A 20,566-nucleotide genomic window follows, 5' to 3' on the forward strand; every position below is an offset into this window, starting at 1 on the left:
ATTATAACAGCCACATCCTTGCTACATGCAGTCCTGATTACACTGTACAATGCAGCATCTTTCTGAATATCTGAGTTTGGTGGCCTGTAACACACTCCCACCGCTAATCCTCCAGATCTCTTGTTCAAAAGTTTCACCCACAAAGATTCTGTTCTGTTATTGGGATCTAATACAAGTTCTTCTGCCTCAATGTCATTTTTCACATATAATGCTACCCCACCCCCTCTTCGATTTTGCCCGTCTCTCCTAAACTGTGTGTATCCTTCCAACTTGTATTCATCCCCATCATTTTCTGTAAGCCATGTTTCTGTCACTCCTACAACATCGTAGTCACATGCTAGCACTGTGGCTTCCAAGTCCAAGTTCCTTATACTCCTGGCATTGAGGTACAAACATTTCAGGACTTTCCTACTAGCAGTTTCCCTTGGTTTTCTTTCCTTAGAGGAACATCTCCCATTGTCAGAGCTCCCTGCCCCCCTGGTTCCTAGTTTAAATGATTCTCAATTTCACTGCACATACGCTCTCCCAATGCATTAGCCCCCCTTCTGTTTAGATGTAGACCGTCCGGTTTGTACAGGTCCCATCTATCTCAGAAGAAAGACCAATGCTCCATAAACCTAAACCCCTCTTCCCTACACCAAGCTTTCAACCACGTGTTAAACTTTCTAATCTCTGCCTGTCTCCCTGGCCTGGCACGTGGTACCAGAAGTATTTCAGAGAAAACTACCATGGAGGTTCTGCTCTTTAGTTTTGTTCCTAAGTCTTTAAATTTGTCTTGCAGAACCTCTGTCCTACCTTTTCCTATGTCATTGGTTCCAATGTGGACCATGACCAGTGGATTACCCCCGGCTTTGGCCAGTAGCCCGTCTACTAGTTTAGGGAGATCTGCAGCCTGAGCACCAGGCAGGCAAGATACCATGCAGGTCTCCTTGTCACTAGAACACACTGTGTGATCTACACCTCTAAGAATTGAGTCTCCTACTATAACTACCTCCTTCTTCTGGGGGGAAGTGGGCACCATGGTGCTCTGGTTCTCAACTGCCCCCCCATAACCCTCTGAGCTGTCACTGTCCAACTCAGTGTCCAGCAGTTGGAACCTGTTGGGCAATTCAAGCTCTTGGGGTGTCTCTAGGGGTTGTGCACGCCCTTTTCTGCGGTTACGACCTATTGTAACCCAGCAGTTCTCTACACTGTCCTGCTCTAAGGTCTCAACTCTCCTAGGTTTTGGCGTGCACACCATCTCTCTCATGGGCTGATTGACCAATTCTTCTATATCCCTAATACAGCGCAGATCGACAAGCTGAGCCTCAAGATCACGAACCTTGATCTCTAGGATTTCAACCTGCCGACAACGTTCACAAATGAAGCCTTCTTGGATGAGTTCATCCAGGAAGGCAATCATTCTGCAAACCTGACACTGTAGTGGCCACATTCTTTTAAATGTTACTTTTTTTTTTTTTTTTTTTTTTACACGTCTCTTGGTTCCTGCTGCTAGTCAACTTTTGTCACCGAGAAACAGCGCAGCTCTAAGTAGCTTTTGTCTACCTACCCCCAATTCACACCTAACTGGCCCCACCTGGCTCCTCCTGCAACAGAATTTCTGCTAGTCCTAGACAAAATCTCCCTTCTCCAACCCGTTTACTTTCACCAACTCAGTAGCTGAACTGAATTGACTTCAATTTAGGCAAACTACAGACAATGCTAACGTCAATTTAAGGCAAACTTAAAACAAAATGAGCAATGCTAAGACTATTCTGAAACTAGTCAAACAACAAGATGGCTACCTCTCACCTGTACTCTCCTGTCTCTCTTTGTGGCAACTTGTAAATACTTCTGTTTACCTCTGGTCTCAACAGCTGCTTTAAGTAGCTTTTGTCTACCTAGGCATTGCAACGAACGTTCCAGCCTGATTTAAGACTGATTGTTCTTCCACATTACATGGCGACGAGGATGGGATCACTAACCCTGACGGAGAGGACCGGAGTGGGCCAGACAAGTGACTAGCAAATCCGCGCCAGCAAAATAATAAGGTAAGGGAGCCTTTTAAATTCCCTACTGCAGTGCTTTGCTTTCACTTGTCTGCTCTCCTGGCCCTCTGACGATCAGGTAACGCGATCTATATTTTAATTAAACGATGTTGCCTTAAATCAAGTACTTGAGGCAGGAATTGTTTTCCGGTTTTATTTTTCCAAGCTTGACTGAGTTGCCCAAGATATAAGGTCTTTTTTTTTTTTTTTTTTTTTTTTTTTTAAGTTTTATAATTCCTAGAAATGAAAAAACTATAGAAGGTTCTTTCTTTTAGTGAAAGTTTTTTTGTTTTGTTTTTTAATCTCCTTTAAATGAAAAAACTAGGACTGTTTTCTTATTTAACCTAGGTTGCCACAAACTTGACTGTGTCTTCTTGTTTGTGAAGAAACAGGACTGTGTTTTCCTGTTTGGGGTTCCCGCAGACAAAAGTGTGTTTGTGAAACTGCAGCGTAGATTTGACCTACTATTAGAAAAGAAAAAAAAAGAAAACAAAAGCGCTAAATAACTGTTCAATATCTGATATGCGAGTGATAATATAAAAGCATGTGTTTATAGAACCATAAAATGGTATGGTAAATGAAGAAGTCATTAAGTTACATACAAGTTATATAAATGTAAACATTTTGAAACACATGTTTGTTGTTATTCCTATATAGGATTTATTATTTGGGTGTTTTTTTTTTTACCCTGTTGTTTTATTGTTATTATTTTTATGGGCTTGCACGCCTTGGTTGTTGTGCACAAAAAAAGGTATATGTATGATAATTATGGAAGTGAAGCGATGCGCGATGTGCACAAGTGGTTTGAGTGGACGATAGGTGACAGAATGTTAAGGTTTCCAGAAGATGGGACTTTGATTCAGAAAGACTCGAGTACCTAAAAACTTTTTTGCAAAATAGGGATACAAAGCCAGGAAAAGTAAACTAGAAAGTGTTTATGATGTGGAATGATGAATGTAAATTAAGAAATGAGAAACCAAAACTTGCTAGCTTAAAACATGTTAGAAACGGAAAACGACAAAGGCAAAATTCAATCTAGCCTAAGCTGAATGCCCCAAAGACAAATACATATAAAAAATAAAGTTTTCAGTATTAGTAAAAGTCCTCAAGATACTGAAGGAAAACTAATAGGTAAGGCTAGTTTGAGACACTGCAGGTCAATACAACATGCCAACCAAAAACATGCTATCCCAATTTACTTTGGATATACATTAGTATGTGTCTCTTTGTTTGTTTGTAAGTTTATAATTTGCAAGGTAAATATCCATATTTTGTTTGTATTTTTAATGTACTGTATATTCAGAATATGATTAAGAGTCATAAGTAACAAATAGTTACAGACTGATAGCTAAAAACACTACAGTTAACTATGTTGAAATAATAGACCTACAAGAAAGTAAGCATTTAAATGTATACATAATGCTATGATAAAAATAAATAATAATATAAAATACAGCTACTTAAAATAGGTCTTACGAATACAGACGTTTAAGTAACATGTTAGAAATTGCATTAGAGCAAAATGTGGTGAAGGTTTCCTAGATATTGAGGTGCTCCAGGAAATTAAAGGTGTAGTCATTTGGTAGCTATGAGTTCCACAATTAAGAGTTTTTGAAGTCCCCAGATATAAAATCCCTAAATACATTGAGTAGGTAAGCAATAAACTGTTGATCAGTTCAATCTGGTTTTGGGAACAGTTCTTCTGAACCTGTACCGGTGTAGATTGGACTTCAATAGGAGAAAGCTGACAATACATATGAGCCGCACAGGCGGACAGAAGTCTTAGTGCCCAGACAGGCTCTTCATTGGGGAAATAATTGACTGGACACATTTGTTTTTGGAAAATTTGTTTTCCTGAAGTACCTGGGAATCATTATTGAAATGAATGAATTTCCCTAAAATATTTTGTTAGGTAGATATATTAATTAACTCACATAATGGAGTGAACCATATGTATAAATAGTAATAATACATATTGATAAATATAACTTGAATAAATTTCTCATAAGAAATTAGGAATAGGACAAAGAACAGCTGTTAGGATGTTAACCAAAGTTGAATAAGGTTTAAGAAAGTTGACGAGTTTTAGTTGATATGGCTTAGAAGGTATGACTTAATGTAACAAATAATTTAATGAGACCTAGTCATGGCCAGTTTAAAGTAATAAAAACTGTTTGGAAATAGTCCTTTCACAAACAGAAATACCCTATCAATTAGGAAGAGAGGGGCAAGGGCAGTGACATTGTGTGCTCCTCTGCTCCCCCGCTCGCCTTTCAGACAAGCAGCCTGTGAGACTGTGAGAGAGAGAGAGAGAAGGCAGAGACTGTAACTATGTGAAAGGGTTCAACACTTACTACACACAGAGCAAGTGTGTCATAAATGGTAATTTACACTGCTTGTATTAATAATGCTAATAATATTGATGTTGTAACAGAAGAATAAGGCACATACTAGATGAAAACCATTTTATTTTTTTTCAATCTGAGATGCACTGTAGAAGCTCCAGAAAATTGCAACTGGCCACTGCACCTTCCATAAGAGAGCTCAAATATTTGTTAAAGCATTGGTTGCCTCACAGGCACCCCTTCCTTTGTTTGCCCGTCTGGCGCATGGTGTTGGCCACACGGGCAAAGGGGGGATGTATGCATCAGTCTTTTAAATTTTAAAGTAACAGCTCAGCTATATTAAAAGAACTTGCCACATCTGTCAAGCTCACAATCCTGAAGAAGGAGCTAAAACCACATTAAACCCCACACACCATGGGGTCCTTCTGTTCATATGCAAATAGATTGTGTTCAAATGCCTAAATGTTGTGGTTATGAATATATACTTGTAATACTCTATAGGTTTTCTAAATGGGTTGAAGCCTATCCCTGTAGGAAGGCTGAAGTAGTAGCAGTAGCAAAAATACTGTTAACAGATGTATGCATGTAGATTTGGCATTCCAGGGAAATGTCCAGTGACAGGGGCAATAGTACAGGAACTATACAAAGCCCTGCAAGTTAAGCAACATTTTCACTGCCCCATCACTCTCAGTCAGCTGGAGCAGTGGAGAGACAAAATGGGATATTAAAGAATAAGCTGACTAAAATATGCGAACAAACAGGGCTCAAATGTCCAGATGCCCTTCCTATAGCCCTAATGACAATGAGATCGCCAGCAAATTGGAAAACTGGTCTTTCTATGCGCGAGATTATTATGGAATGACTTATGAGACTTTCCGTCACTCCTCCATTGTCTGTAAGGGAAATAGACATCCACTTGATGGATGATGCTATGTTGTATTTTTGTATTGGACTAACGCATGCATTCAAAGCTGTCCATTCACAGGTAAAAGCTGCCTGGACTGAACCAGCCCAGCAGGATTGTCACCCCTTCCAGCAAGGTGACAACGTGTATATCAAAGTACACAAAAGAAAATCCTCCCTACAGCCCAGGTGGACGGGGCCCTACCAAGTGCTACTGACCACCCACACTGCTGTGAAGTGACAAGGAAAGACGACATGGATCCACTTCTCCCACTGCAAACTTGCCCATCGAAGCGATCAGCACAACCCTGGTGGAGAGCAGAGGGATGCTCCGCCTTTGCCTGGATCCTCTTCCTCATCACCTGCGGGACCATCGTCTGCGCCACACTAATCTGGGAAGAGGGCGCATTCAACTCCAAGCTAACAGGATCATCACTGACTGAGGAAGCCAGTCCAGAAGAAGCTGACATCAGCATCACCCTCCAGCTAACAGCACAGGGCCGGAGCAGTGGCCCAAAAGGAGCAACAGGACGCAAGGGTCCACAAATACAAGGTGATGTGCTAGTAGCCTCTCCCCTTTCGCATATTGACATCACAAACACTAACATGTACACTGATAAAGTACAACTGAGGATACGACAACGACAAGACAGCCACGTGACCAGAGGAAACGCCTACCTCTAACGGTCTTATCAGTTTACAAAAGACTTGAATCAAAATGCTGGGTGTGTTCACATGTGCCCCATAATGCTGAGGGAGGCATTCCCATGATCTGGGTTCCATTGATTGCGGAAGATAACTGTTCTATATTGGCTACATCACCCCCGCCTTGAGATCTCTTTCAAAACCCACTAAGGGCCATTGGCATAATCTAAGAGATATCTCTGAAACTGAGCGTTTCTTTTACATATTGATCTCCCCATATGGTGTTGGGCGCTATATACAGGAGGTTAAGATACTGGCCTCAATCCTAGAGGAGATTAGTAATAAAACTGCAGAATCTATAGATGACATAACAATAGAGATGGCTTCTATACGCACCACAGTCCTGCAGAATTGCTTAGGTTGTGCTCTCATTGGTAAAGAATTAATAAAGAATTATGTACCTACATTCCTGACAACACTGAACTGATTCATGATCTCACGGATCATATTCATAAAGAATGGATGGAGAAAGTCCACATAGACTCCTAGGTCTTTCTCATGCATTACTTCCTCTAGTTCTGTTCCTCCCTTTATTAGTGCACTTCCCTTGCATGCATTTCATAGAGAGGAGAATCAACCTGAATCCTGAGTCGCAACTAAAACAGAACATCCCCATCAAGGTACATCGATTAAATACAATCAGCACAGCCCTAAGAATGAGTGTTAGTGGATGAACAAATGACTTACTACACATTTACAACATTTAAAGCAACAAAGGGCTTTGATTACAACTGACTAAATCAAGAATGCAAAGAATGAAACAAACTAAAATAAAAGATATTTGATTTTTCATGGCCTTTAACTACTCTTCCATAGAATTTAATGAATAAGTTTTAAACAAACAAAACACAGAACTGCAGGTTCTTGCTACAGGTAACTGAAGAAGCCCAGATGGATATATTTGCAAATGTGTAAATAATTCAAGGTTACACTCCAGAATGCAAAATAAATCAGAAACAGAAAGACAACTGGGCCAACACAATACGCATTCAATATTTTGATACAGATAAAATATGGGCTTTAATATTTTGCGTTTCAGAAGAAATGGATCTGGGAAAAGCAGGGAAGCTTACTTGTCAGTGAGAGAGGAAATCCTGTCCTGATCTCGCTGATTTTGCATTTGCGCTTCCTCTACTCTGATGCGGCGGTCCTCCAATAAAGACTCCACCTGCTCCTTGGCTAATTTGGTCTGTTCTTCCATTTGAGCCTGCAGTGCCTCCACCTGGACATACACCACAATTTAGTAAACGATTTAATTTTAATACACATTTAGAAACACAAGATGACAATTCAATTTTATTTTCTGGAGAAACCTCAATTCCCAGTGTGGGGGAAAAATTTTAACATCCTATCCTGCCTTTGTCCTTGGTGTGCTGTTACTCCTAACGTGGTTATCAGCAGTTCACATTCCTTTCTTGCAATGTATTAACTGCAAATTACCTTCCAATGCAACTGGCAATGCAGAGGTTAATGATTATTATTCACAAGTATTGATTATAATATTGATGAGATGGGAAGGCTTAGTTTAGAATGCCAATGAAAAATCACTGCTAGTTATAGAAATGACCATTCAGACACGGTTTGTAAAATGTCAAACCCCTTGAGGGTATGTCCCAGAGGGGATATAAAAGCTTTATTCTATCTTTAAACTTTTGGGGAACAGTGTCATGCTAGCCTAAAATCCTTTGAGTTCTGTGTTGCACTGTTCCTCCCGTGCACGTCATAAATTCTGATTAGAACTGCCGACTCCGAAACATTCTTCCACCACCCAGCAAACCAAAAATACATCTATGGGCTGCAAAGATTATTCAATTTATTCGACTAGTAAAATACGTCGAATTTTGTACAATATTTCAGCCTTTGAATAGTAATTTAGCTACGTTGACTTCATCTTAACCATTCTTATTAATACCTTTGATCTGAGCCCTTTCGCCCAATATCATCGGCCCGTATTCTTGGCTCTGTGTGAGAATAACGGTTTAACCCTCAGAGTACTATGCGTCAGGCCTTGAGCAATCTCAAAAAAATCACATCGCTTAACATAGCGCAGCAAATTACTTAGTTTTACATAAATACATAAAAGCATAATATGAAACCTATATATCACAAGAAACGGTCAGCTTGTGCTGTGTGTTGAATAAATATAAAAAACATCTTCAAAATGTACAGATTATTGTTGTTGTTGTTATTAGTACCATTAATATTTAATAATAACAATACAACTACTACTAATAATAATAAATGTAGATGGCTTACTTTGCATTGATTGTAAACGCGTGTGTTCGGCTAGGGGCAGATGTGATCTTTCTCCTTTGCGGCGAAATCGGCTGGTCGGGGTTGCAGTGTGGAAATACATCTCGGACTATTACTGCTTATTTATTATTCTTACCAGCTTTCTTGTGTCAATTTATCCATTATCTGTTATTTATGTCGAAATGGTGATTCTGACATACAGGTTGACCAGCGGAAATAAACTAGAAACATTGAATCTGCACTTTCACCACCTCGTATTTATATTCCCGTGATAAAACTTCTGCCTCCCCCTGTTCCAAATCGCTGTCATAACTGTGTACAAATACTAATCAATGTGCCAAATTAAAAGTTTACAATACTAAAAAGTTTGTTTCATTTCGTCTTACCGGTCTCAGAAGTAGTAAAATGTTCAAAACATCCCCCATTTGACTCCTTTAAAAGCGTTCTCATCTAGTGTGCATGCTAACCGCACTGCCTTTTCCAGTCTTCTCTAAGAGACGTGTATTTCTTATAACTAATACAAAACCTCCGTTTGTTTTAAAAGTTTTTTGAATGGTTCATTCAATCAATGAATATCTCTGATATTGCTTATAACAATGTGTTGCTATGCAGATTTGTCCAATAAATACAATTTTAAGGCTAAAAAGGGGGCGGGATTTTGGGCCAGTAATGCATCACTTGGTTTGTCATCCACCTGTGCGCCTCAGTGGAAAAATGTCAACCTGCATGTCGCAGTCAGCCTACCGGGCGAAAGCATCGAAACTGTGTCAGTATTTATAAAAGAGAAAGAATGATAACCGTACGGTGCTTTGTGGGCTGTGAATCCGAATTAGCTTTCCAAAAGAGCACATCCGACAAGCTTGAGCCTGAGAAACTAAACGCATGGTAAGTTTTTGCAACGTTGCTAATTATGAAATTGCGCTGACGAAAGTATTGGATTTACTCTTGCCTCCGATGTAAGATTTTCTCTCATGCTAATCTATGCAAAAGTCTATATCCAAAATTAAACATAGAATTTGACTTACCGTAATAGAATTTGACTTTGCACGTAATCCTACACCGGCCAATCGTGGCACATGTAGACGCAATTTGCTACATGTAAAGAATAACTTAAAAGTGACTTTTGAATACAAGCACACCAGAATTTCCAAGTTAAAATCAATTGGCTTTCTGGACAATGCTTATGCACCGACAGGTGCAGCACTGAACAATTGATTTAAGCTGGGAAACTCAGGTTTATGTGTAAAGTCATTTTTAAGTGATGCTGTAGACGTGGGATACTGCACATACATGCGCCATGATGGAAGACACATGGATTATGTGCATGTTTCAGGCATGTCTAATTCTACATATACATTTAGATAGATTTCTGAAACATATGTAGGCTCTGGGCGCTATGGAGTACAACAGGACTGAGCATTTAACCACTTCAATACCATGATGTATGCACACACGTCAAATGAAAACCCACAGTACCATGTAGTTTCATGTAATTCCCAAAGCCAGTGTTGATACATTAGAATATGAATTGAAAGCCGGGGACGGTGATCATGTTATGGTTTTTATCCTTATGCATGTTGTTTAGAGCCTCTGTGTACCTGTGCATGTCTAGAAGTCTTCTGTCTATTGCTGCAATCCATTCAACTTTTACAAGTATATAAATAGCTTTATATTATCATTGCTAGTTTTATTTTTAGTTGTACTTGTTTAGCTGTAGTTTATTTCATTTTTAGCGAGAGCTATACAGTGCTGTTGCAAGATACGTTCAGAAAACATTGCTGAATACAAGGCAATGTAGCAGCATTTGAGGCAACCTGATCAATCACAATGCTGCACAAGAGCCCTGTCACCCCAGCGCATTTCTAGCCCATCCTTCCAAGCTTATTGTATTGAACATTTCAAGACATTGCTCAGAACAAGTCGCTGATGGCACAGGTTTTGATAAAGATTGAGTTTTAATTGATAATTACAGTTCATTGTTCATTATAGCTTTAGAGTGTATTATCTTAATTTGCGTTTCATTGTAGTTTATTATTTGCATACGAGTTTCAGTGTGTTACGTATTATTAGTGTTAGTGTATTGTTTAATACTTTTATTTTCATTTTTGTTTAGTTTTATTACAAAAGTTTATTATTGCATTTGCATAGTTTTTTGTTCAAACATAAGAAAACAACCTTTACTGAACATGAATATGTAGTACACAGGAGCATAAAGGGGAAATGAAAAACATAATTTGGTAATTTATTTTGTATTTAATTTGTATTTAATTCATCATACATTTACATTTTAAAGCAATTTCAGGCATTAAATCATTATCGTTACTTTCAAAATGTGGTACCTGGGAAGGTTTTGTGTTTTCATCTGGAGTTGAAGTGGGTTTTTTTTCAGTATTTTTTTTCTGTATTTACAGAGTTTGAAGTCGAGAATAGGATGCCATGTTGGCACCAGGACCTCATAAGAATGCATTGATAATTTATTGTTGTGATTATTCAAATAATCGATCATTTTATGTTTAGAAAAATCGATTATCATAATAATTGATAGCTGCAGCCCTTCAACATAGTTCACGCCTCTGTCACAGATCAAAGGGCTTACAGGCAGGATGCCTGTCTGCAGAGGTGCTGACCAGGACCATCGCACCCCCATCAAATCGAATAAACATTTGTCCCTTGTACAGATGGTAAAACAACAAAGCACCCCTCTCCAGACACCTCTGGAATGCAAGAAGCAGACCCATCTAGGTGACAGCTTGCTGGTGTTAGTGTTTAGACTGCTGTTGGCTTCAACATCAGTGAGGTGTCTCTCACCTTCAGCTAGGGCACACAGAATAAAGACACTGCCATGTACTAAATGCCACACAAACAGCCCTGTTGAAAGTGCATTTTCTGCATTGATGTACACAGCTGTAATAGACAGACAATATGTTTTATGTTGTAAATATAGCTATAGCCCTATTATAACCCCCACCCTCCTCCTCGTCTCACTCTCTCGATCAACCCAGTTGATAGGCCACAAAACACAGCTGCTGTACACCAATCAAAATGACAGCTTCACATGTCAGCCACATCATGACATTCCTTATGTAGACCTCTACCTCAATCATGTGGATAAGTTTTGAAATTGCATTCTGCATCTTGAATGACATTAATTAAAGTTTCACATATGTGCTAGAATTAAGTAAAAAATACAATGGTGGTACCTTACATAATTGATGCATGCAAGCAAGAAATTAGTATTATAGTCCTGTGACATTGAAATACGCACTACAAATGACAAAAGATTGAAAACCTCAAATGTATACTACATTGGATTATAATAGAAAATTACACATTTCATAACACATGCATTTAAACTACTAATGTCTGCTCAAATCTGAAACCTACTGATACAGCTTGGAAAGTTGCATGCAACTTATTTTTTATTATTTCCGCCTTTTGTTTGAGCCGATAAGTCATGAAACTTCATACAGTGATAGATGGCTATGTAGACCTATGCAATATGGAGGCCATATGTCAAATGGTATGGTGGCCACACTGGCTTTAGTGACAGATTTTGGACAATCTACAAAAATCTTCTTCGAAACTGCAAATGGGACAAATGTGAAACTTGGTGTATGTGGTTATGTTATGGCCTATATTCAGATTTGTCCAAGACAAGTCATTAGTTCACATGGTTTGGCAGCCATATTGGATTTGTCAAAAAATCTTCAAAGATCTTCTCCGAAACAGTTGGTCCAATTTATATGAAATTTTGTACACATGATCTTGGCTAGCTCCTCCATCAGATTTGTTCAAGGCAAGTTAATTGAAAAAACAAGATGGCCACCATGAGCCAAATCAAATTTCAGAGATGGTCAAGTTGCAAATAAATGCATATGGCACAGCATGGAACGGTTAGAATGTATTGGACTGATTGTTACTTAATTTCTCTTCTCTTTCACCAGAGTATGTTCAAATGCCTATAACTTTTGGACCGCTGGTTAAAAAGTCACCAAACTTGGCATAGATGTAGGGGTCTATAGTATGGTCACTCGATTGCAAAATGGCTGCATAATGTCACATGGTTTGGTAGTCATCATGATTGTAGTTAAAACAAAAAATGAGTTTTCAAACATCGTTTTATCAGGTACGGTAAAGAATTGAGCTATGAGACTTATGACACTAGGCTATTTCCAAAAATGTATAAATGGCATGGTGTGGCCATCATCTTGGCTTGTGCTGAAAACACTTCAGCCTCAATTTCTCAAACTGATTGATGTGTGCTTTGGTATACAGTATCTTCGGACTGTGTTCTACAAAAAATCTAAAAGAAAACAGCAATGACATTGCTGAATCTGTAGCGGTACTTTCAACTGAAAGTAATTTCCAAGTGAGATTGGCTGGCATCCAGAGTGCATGATTTCCCGTTTCTATAATGTTAACGGGTGGCACAACTTTGTGTTCTTATCTCTCAGTGAAATTGTAACTTATGGTAACATGTTATATACAGAACTGTGCAGAATCGCTTGCTCAAGGTTCATACAGCTTTTCAAAAGTCAAATTCAAGCACTTTTGAAGTACTTTCAAGGTGCCTGGTCAAAGCTTTTCCAGCATCTTGGTAAACTAAACCTTCTCATCTAAAATGCACACTTTTCTGCACTGAACTAAGCACATGAAATTATAATTTCACACTATTAGATATTATGCTGTAACACCAAAAATGTTTCATGGCTTAAATCAGGTTGATATTAAATCAGTATAAATCAATCTTGCAATCAGTCAAAATTAATGAACATCAGTACACAGTAACTTCAGTTTGAATGAAAGCTTTAGTGACAATTGTTTTAAACATTCAAAACATTAAAAACTACAATCAACACTTTTCTTTACTGAACTTCCATGTACATTCAACGAGCAAATGTAAAATAGAGCATAACAATAAGTTCTCAATCCATGTATATTCAGTATGCTCACTTACTGTCAAAACATCATCATGTTTGTTTTCAAAACAACCAAGAATAAGTTCCTATATCCTTAACTTAGTAAACGGTGACGGTCTATATATGTTATGGAATCTCCCTCAGCTATAAATACTTTGCATTAGTATCTGCTGGTCTCTGCTTTTTTATTTTTTTAAATGGAATTACACATTATAATAATTTACAAATACTAAACCATCAACATGTCCTATATTTATTTATATATATATATATAAGAAAAAAAAAACACTTTGTTTTGTTGCGGTTGTTCTACCGGTATGCTTATTACTTTGCTAGTCTGAAAAAGCATATTCTGTCGATCTATCTAGTCATTTAATTCTAATTAAATCAATGTTTATCGACTCTTTCGTGTACAATGATCAATTGAATACACATATGCAACAGTTATTCTTCTTATTCCGTCTCTTGGTTGCGTTTGTGCTTATTGCTGTACATGTCTGAAAAATAAATCATATTCTAGTACTTTTATAGGTTTGTCTAATTTACATTTATTATTTAAATACACAAGCACAATTATTATATTATATACTTGTAGAAAACCTATACACTAAATTTAAGTTTTATATTAAGTCTTAATAATACACAAAGAAACGTTAAGCAACTTAAGAAAAACTCTAAACTCGCTCTGGACAGCACGGGCGCACACACATGATGCTGATGGCACATACATGACTGTGAACAGAAAGAGGAATTGTCAGCAAACCATCAAACACATGCCTACAGTGGCCATTCACGTCTAAGAATTATGAAACGTGTATATACCACCTTAAAATTCAAGCATTTTCAAGGATTTCAAGCACCCGTACGAACCCTGTTGCCGTATACAGTAGAGATGAAAGGGTGAACATACTCAGTGAGGAGCTATAATAAAATCAAATGTAGGTATTGCCCTTAGTTGTATACTTTGCTTTTACATGTTGGAATTACATAAAACATACACATCAGAACTCAATGTGACAATCAAATGATACACCAGGTAAGCAACTAAATAAGGTTTAGAAGAGAAAAGCTGCAGCAATTGAAAAGTACTTAAAGTTTGTATTTTTTAAACCAGTACACAAACAAATCCTAGATAGTGTTTACTAATCATTTATGATACCAGAGCTATTTATATTATTACTAACTTAATTAATCGATATTTAAATCAAATAAGGGTAGGTGATCTTGAGATTGTTGCTGGTTTCTATGTTAAAATATTTGACCACAAGAGGGGGAACTTGACCATGAAAACTGCCGATTTTGACAATTTGCCTTTTTTTTAGGAGTCTGAAATCATGTGTTGTCTGGAAACACTTGGAAGCCTCAAAAGTAAATTTTCACACGTTGTCGTCTCTGAAACCGCAGGTCGATTGATCCTAAATGTTGCACACATGACCTTGGCTTGGTCCTCTATCAGATTTGTTAAAAGCAAGTTAGTACATAAGAACATAAGAAAGTTTACAAACGAGAGGAGGCCATTTGACCATCGTGCTCGTTTGGTGTCCCTTAATAACAAAGTGATCCAAGGATCCTATCCAGTCTATTTTTAAATGTTCCCACATTTTCAGCATCTACCACATTGCTGGGGAGTTTGTTCCAGATTGTGACAACTCTGTGTGAATAAGTGTGTCCTGTTTCCATCGTGAATGCCTTGAAGCCCAATTTCCATTTGTGTCCCCGGGTGCGTGTCCCCCTGCTGATCTGGAAAAGCTCCTGTGGTTTGATGTGGTCGATGCCTTTCATTATTTTGAAGACTTGGATCAAGTCCCCACATAGTCTCCTCTGTTCCTTAAAAGTTGATTAATTAAACATGTCTGCTATGAGCAAATCAATGTATTATTTTTTCTCCATAAATTTCAAACAACCATGACATTAAAACATCATAACAGAAACTCACCAAATTTGGTGTGTTTGTAGATACCTATAGCAGGTTGTCCCACAAGAAATGTGGAGGTCATATGTCATATGGTGTGGTGCCAATATTAGATTAAATGACAATTATTAGACAAGATTCAAACCTCTTCTCCTTCCAAACCACTAATGGAACAGATGTGAAAGTTGGTACATGACACTTCTTATAATGACCTATATTCAGATTTGTAAATTTAAATTCATAAAGATTTAACCATCTAATCCAATTACACCCTACCACACTGAATGTACAGCTGCTCTTGAGAGAGCACATGCTCTATCAATCATAGACAATGCCATTTACAGGGACTTCCAGTACAGACCACATACTCTGAAACTCAACCATCATACCAAGTGTGCAGGGGGATTTGATTACAGGAACTCACAAACATGCAGATGTTGACATATACAAGATAGGAGAACATCTTAGTCTTGTATTTTGTGTCTTTACTCACTGCACCACTTGGGAGCTTGATATTAAGGATTGGACTTATAATATAGTACATTTATGAAGCAATACATGTTATACATTCATATGGACCTGAAAAAGAGAGGGAACTGTACTACCAATACAAATTTAAGTAATAGTTATCTTTACAAATCATGAAGTTGTTAATTTTATATTGTCCATGTATTCACTGTAAGAATACAAAATACAAATGTAGTATATTGCAGGGTACAAAACATTTTGTAATATATATGAATAACATATCACACATTATAAATGGTGACTCATATTACAAACAAAGTTATGCTCTAATTAATCCCTTCTCACAGGCATAGGATAGTTTGGTGACACACTGACTACTGACAAATGGGACAGATGTTAATGTCACTGCACTGTGGTACAGGAGACCCAGGTTCAAGTCCTGCTATGGCCAAAACCCCAAAAGTATGATAAACATGATCTATACCTACATATATGTTTGGCTACTTATAACTTTATTAGTTTCAATATTCATGTACTAGCATCATCATACTGTAGCAGTCCTGAAGGCATACTATGAAGCCTGGATAATTTAGTGTTGCAGTTAGATCACTGCACTGAGGTGCGTGAAACCCACGTCCAAGTCTCATCATGGTATGTTAAATATGCCATATCCCTACACATATGCTTAGCCCCCTACATTGCTGCTTGCAGCTATATTTATTATTATTATTATTCCCCGTCTCTCTCACAACTAATTGTTATTATTGAAAAAATACTTACAAAATAACGAATAAAAACAAATGCAACAACAAAACTGAGTGACAACAAACTGCAAATATTCACCTGGTGTACTGCACATTATGCTGGTTCATATGTATTACTGGAGTATTAGGTCATGTAAACAGCTTCCTTCACACTTACTACAGAAAGTCTGCACAAACATACCCTGTGCAACAAGCAGACTGAGTGATGCATTAAATTGATAAAGTGTTGGAAAACATTAGAACTAAGGGTGGGTGAAATTAAATAGTTGAAAAGCAGACTACAATTGCCATAACTGTAGGATTTAAATCAAAAGAATGTGGGAGTATAAATGTCAATGTGTAGAGGGAGTCCATTTCAGATTATAAATTATGATTTTAGATGTGTGTTTTGTGCACGTGTTGGGTTTTTGTTGTTGGATTTTATGTGCTGATTTGGTGGTAGTACTTTTTCTTTAAATAAAAGATTGTTAAATCTCTCTCAAAAACAGTGACATGAAAATGGTGTTCCAAATTTTTTTTTAAAAGTAAGGAAAAATATGCAAGAATGACATCCATATTTTGAAATGAATCTGAATGAAATTAATAATCTGTAGGGATTATTTAAAAATAATTAAAAAAAAATCCAAATGATCATGATTATTGCTTGTCCTGGGTATGATGTCACACACACACATACTTTTCTATATTAAATATGTAGGCTGTGTAAAATCTAGGGTATCCGAGACACTGTGCAAACCGAAATAAAACATCCACTGAGATCAATCGTAACATAACTGATCATTTCATTCACCACATCTCCACCTGATTTCCTAGACCCTGCCTAGACCCACTGCACATTTTTCTTAAATCAGCATCTCTACATGTATGGCAGCCATTCCATTGCATTCATATTTTTATTTGGAATTTGGGAGAAATGTTGTCAGTAGTATATAGAATAAAACAAGTGTTCATTCTGCCGTATACCTATAAATAGTAAAACCTCACTCTACTTATTACCTCAACGCGTTGTGCAGTCTTCTCGGACCATATCCGCTTTTGGGTTCCAACTCTAAAACATTAACCAGTCTGCTACACTTCATCTCACAAACGAGATTCATCACCAATCCACTCCACAACAATTCCGCTTTACAACATCATTAAATACTAGTCCATTCCTTCAAGCCTCTCCGTTCCAGAGACTCTCCCCATTCAGCGCTTGATCGCATTTCAACTCCTTCTTCCACCTCCATGTTCCAGGCTTCCTTCCTCACCCTACAGATTAACAATCTGCTTTAAACACATAAAATGGACCCATCAGGAAATATCAAACCAACTTGCATCATTCCCATGAACTCTCACCCTGTCACGCAACACGAGTAATAATTTGACACCAGTTCATCATCTAATCAAATATCCATCTTCTTCCGCAGCACACAAAGTCTCACGGACGTTGGTCATCTGAAGCTTACAAAATCACATCCCAATCCAACATCCGGGAGATTCAACTAGTTAAACTAGACTTTGATCTTAATCTGTGCAGGCGATACAGGGAGCCGTCTCACACTTTTGGGGGTTTGACGGTTCGGAACCGTAGCCAAGAGAATAAGCAAAATTCAAATCAAATCACATTCCTCCACTCCAAGGCAAATCGGTGTTGTAAAATTACTTAAGTGGAATTTATAAATTCATTTCAGGAGTAAACCACTATGAAGTCATCATACTCGCTTCTGGTCAAATAGTATAAATACCTCGTCATCAACACACACCTCCAGCACTTCATTCTCTTGCATCCCATCACCTCCCCTATCACCAACTGCCTCTGCAGCAGCTTCTTGGCTCAGTCCCTGTAAGGGGGGGGGGAGGTCGACGGTTCGGGCCCGGCTCTAGAACGTCATTCCCGTAGCCAAGACAATAAGCCAAAATCAAATCAAATCACATTCCCCCGCCCAAACACAAATAGGTGTTCTGTAACTATTGAATTGAATTGAATTCGAATGCAACCTCATTGACTGCTGACTATTGTATTTCTGTACAGTACACTGTTATTGCTTCAGTGCAGATAGCGGGTCCTGCCCCACAAGCTAAACTGAACGTATTTATTTGCGAATAGGCTTGTTTTGTTCAGAAAAAAGTATTTGATCCCCTGCTGATTTTGTATGTTTGCCCACTGACAAAGAAATGATCAGTCTATAATTTTAATGGTTGGTGTATTTTAACAGTGAGAGAATAACAACAAATAAATCCAGAAAAACGCATTTAAAGAAAGTTATAAATTAATTTGCATGTTAATGAGGGAAATAAGTATTTGACCCCTTCGACTTAGTACTTGGTGGCAAAACCTTGTTGGCAATCACAGAGGTCAGACGTTTCTTGTAGCTGGCCACCAGGTTTGCACACATCTCGGGAGGGATTTTGTCCCACTCCTCTTTGCAGATCCTCTCCAAGTCATTAAGGTTGCGAGGCTGACGTTTGGCAACTCGAACCTTCAGCTCCATCCACAGATTTTCTATGGGATTAAGGTCTGGAGACTGGCTAGGCCACTCCAGGACCTTAATGTGCTTCTTCTTGAGCCACTCCTTTGTTGCCTTGGCTGTGTGTTTTGGGTCATTTTCATGCTGGAATACCAATCCATTACCCATTTTCAATGCCCTGGCTGAGGGAAGGAGGTTCTCACCCAAGATTTGATGGTACATGGCCCCGTCCATCGTCCCTTTGATGCGGTGCAGTGGTCCTGTCCCCTTAGCAGAAAAACACCCCCAAAGCATAATGTTTCCACCTCCATGTTTGACGGTGGGGATGGTGTTCTTGGGGTCATTCCTCCTCCTCCAAACACGGCGAGTTGAGTTGATGCCAAAGAGCTCATTTTTGGTCTCATCTGACCACAACACTTTCACCCAGTTCTTCTCTGAATCATTCAGATGTTGGCAAACTTCAGACGGGCCTGTACATGTGCTTTCTTGAGCAGGGGGACCTTGCGGGCGCTGCAGGATTTCAGTCCTTCACAGCATAGTGTGTTACCAATTGTTTTCTTGGTGACTATGGTCCCAGCTGTCTTGAGATCATTAACAAGATCCTCCCGTGTAGTTCTGGGCTGATTCCTCACCGTTCTCATGATCATTGAAACTCAATGAGGTGAGATCTTGCATGGAGCCCCAGACCGAGGGAGACTGACAGTTATTTTGGGTTTCTTCGATTTGCGAATAATCGCACCAACTGTTGTCACCTTCTCACCAAGCTGCTTGGCGATGGTCTTGTAGCCCATTCCAGCCTTGTGTAGGTCTACAATCTTGTCCCTGACATCCTTGGACAGCTCTTTGGTCTTGGCCATGGTGGAGAGTTTGGAATCTGATTGATTGAAAGATTTCTGGCTCCCAGGTGTCTTTTATACAGGTAATGAGCTGAGATTAGGAGCACTCCCTTTAAGAGAGTGCTCCTAATCTCAGCTCGTAACCTGTATAAAAGACACCTGGGAGCCAGAAATCTTGCTGATCAAATACTTATTTCCCTTGTTAACATGCAAATCAATGTATAACTTTTTTGAAATGTGTTTTTCTGGATTTTTTTGTTGTTATTCTGTCTCACTGTTAAAATACACCTACCATTAAAATTATAGACTGATCATTTCTTTGTCAGTGGGCAAACTTACAAAATCAGCAGGGGATCAAATACTTTTTTACCCTCACTGTATGCCCCCACCCCCCATTTCATTTAATTTTTTTTCTCCAATTGTTTGTTTGTTTGTATTCCTACTCAGACCAAGTATCCAAGGGGGGTATACAAAACAATGTTTTCACATCAGAGAATGCTTCACATCATTGAAAAGCTGAGAGTCCAAACACTTGGCTCGGTAAACACCACAACAGTGACGAGTACACATGGGATTAAAGAGAAGCACATGGATTTGGTGCCCTTTTAAGGGTACCAGAGGGGTTTTGTCAGTTTAAGGAGTTAATGATTGAGTTAATGGTAGTAGCCAAACACACTTAATTTAATGAATATGCTAATGGTCTGCTTGGGAATAGAAAATAAATGATTCAGAATATTAAAGTAACACAAAGGGATGATTGTTAATGATTGCTCAATAGGTGTCTTAAGGCGGCAATATCAAACATAAGAATGAAGGACTGAAATACATATTGAAAAATTAAGCGGTGCAAAACACAAATGTACTATATAAGCATAGACATATTTCATAACAGAAATAGTGTGACTAACAGTATGTTGCTACAGCAGTGTGAGTTGCGTCACCTGGAGCAGCAGGGTCTGACTGTCCATGTAGTTCTGTGGGCTT

At 38.4% G+C, this 20,566-nt stretch overlaps 1 protein-coding gene across 13 annotated transcripts in view; it reads right to left on the reverse strand.

The window, feature by feature from the left end:
- The window catches only part of ccdc77 (coiled-coil domain containing 77), a 140,246-nt gene that overhangs the window by 14,177 nt on the left and 105,503 nt on the right, over window positions 1–20,566 (reverse strand). For all 13 annotated transcript variants that reach the window (XM_066719443.1, XM_066719455.1, XM_066719450.1 and 10 more), the window contains 2 exons: window positions 20,524–20,566; window positions 7,054–7,202 (listed from right to left, as the gene is read on the reverse strand). The exon at window positions 20,524–20,566 is cut by the window's right edge and continues 49 nt beyond it. In XM_066719443.1, coding sequence (XP_066575540.1) covers window positions 7,054–7,202; window positions 20,524–20,566 — 192 coding nt within the window. The remainder of the gene's footprint in view (window positions 1–7,053; window positions 7,203–20,523) is intronic.

The sequence above is a fragment of the Amia ocellicauda genome, chromosome 12, assembly GCF_036373705.1.
Source record: "Amia ocellicauda isolate fAmiCal2 chromosome 12, fAmiCal2.hap1, whole genome shotgun sequence".
NCBI lineage: Eukaryota > Metazoa > Chordata > Actinopteri > Amiiformes > Amiidae > Amia > Amia ocellicauda.